The sequence below is a fragment of the Mycetomoellerius zeteki genome, unplaced genomic scaffold, assembly GCF_001594055.1.
Source record: "Mycetomoellerius zeteki isolate Tzet28-1 unplaced genomic scaffold, Tzet1.0 scaffold101, whole genome shotgun sequence".
Taxonomy (NCBI): Eukaryota; Metazoa; Arthropoda; class Insecta; order Hymenoptera; family Formicidae; genus Mycetomoellerius; species Mycetomoellerius zeteki.
Genome location: NW_017255923.1, coordinates 713,359 through 714,840, shown reverse-complemented (window position 1 = coordinate 714,840; position 1,482 = coordinate 713,359). Strand labels below are relative to the sequence as shown.

General features: G+C 60.9%; 1 protein-coding gene across 1 annotated transcript in view; it reads left to right on the top strand.

The window, feature by feature from the left end:
• The first annotated feature begins 407 nt into the window (after window positions 1-407).
• The window catches only part of LOC108731398 (hepatocyte nuclear factor 6), a 110,915-nt gene continuing 109,840 nt past the window's right edge, over window positions 408-1,482 (top strand). The window contains exon 1 of the mRNA XM_018461720.1: window positions 408-1,465. Coding sequence (XP_018317222.1) covers window positions 999-1,465 — 467 coding nt within the window. The 5' untranslated portion in view covers window positions 408-998. The remainder of the gene's footprint in view (window positions 1,466-1,482) is intronic.

The window sequence follows — 1,482 nt, the reverse complement described above, 5'->3', positions numbered from 1 at the left end:
GAACGAACGAACGAACAAACTGACACGTGACGGGGACAGGGGGGGAAGGAGGAAGAGGAAGACAGAGACGCGGTCGCACCTGGACCAGGAGAGGAACTCGTGGCACGCGACACGAAGAAGCGCGCGAGCGGAACAGCGGTAGTGATATTAGTGGTAGTAGAGCGGACCAGGTGGCAGCGGTGCCGGTAGTGTGACTCGGAACACCCGGGGTAGGGACCGTTAGGGGAAGGGGGCGGAGCGGAACAAGTCCCCGATAGAGAACGGAACGAAACGTAACGGAGGCGGCGGCGGTGCGGGACCGAGCGCGGTGAAGTCGTAACCCCCTTCACGCCACTTCGTCTCTGTATTCTGGGTCCGCCTGGTGGCTCGCGCTCTCTTTCTCACTCTCTCTTTTTTTTTCTCACTCTCACTCTCACTCTCGTTCTCTCCTCGTCTCTTCCACCGGGAAGAGCCGGTGCTGGGTGCGCTCACACTCGGGCGCGCGAGCGCAGAGAGCGTGCGCTCTCACTCGCTCCGTACTCGCGCGGTGTCATGGGCGCACGGTGGTCGTTGCGCTATCACCGGGTGCTCCCTATGCCGATCCGACGTGACGGTGGAGCCTCAGCATCAGCGTCGTCGTCGTCGTCATCGTCGTCGTCGTCGTCGTTCGCTTACGCGCTCTATTCGCGGGGTAGTTGTCGAGATGATCGTATACGTCGTCGCTTCGCGGTCGTGCGGTAATCAGTGATCTGAGATCACCTGAGGGTCAGTGATCGGGAGAGGATCGTAACAACCCTCTCGAAACGACGATTATACTCGACGTGAACGAAGAAGAGAACAGAGAGTAGCGAGTGCTCCTCGCGAGAAAAAAAAAGAAAAACTTATAACGCGCGCGCTCTGTGTAGTGTTGCGGTACGGTGCGATCTGTGCGGCACGCGGTACGGTGTGTCGTGGTCGGCGGCGTACGACAGCGAAGGAGCGAGTGGCAGTGCGCCCACTACCGAACTAGATGTGCGTAAATGGAAGGTATAGGGGACATAGGCGATCATCAATCGCATAGCGAGCAATTACTGGACTCGGTCGATTCCCCGGCGGCGGTGTCTACGCATGGCCGGGGCGGTGGGGGCGGCTCGAATGGGAACTGTGGTGGAGGAGGCGGAGGCGCCGGAGGAGGAGGAGGAGGAGGAGGAGGAGGAGGAAGTGGTAGCGGAGGTGGCGGTAGGGGTATCGTGGTCGGTGGGGGTAGGCATCATAACCACCACCACCATCATCATCACCATCACAGCCACCACCACCATCACCACCATCATCAACAGCAGCAGCATCAGCACGAGGTCGTGCACGAAACGGGGGTTGGTAGGAGCGGTGGAGGCGGTGGTGGCAGTGGTAACGGGGGTGGTGGTGGCGGCGGCAACGGTGGTGGTGGTAACGGAGGAGGTAGCGTCGAGGGTATGTCTTCGTCGGCCTCTCAAAGCCCCGACATCGCGTGCGCGAGCCTACCGC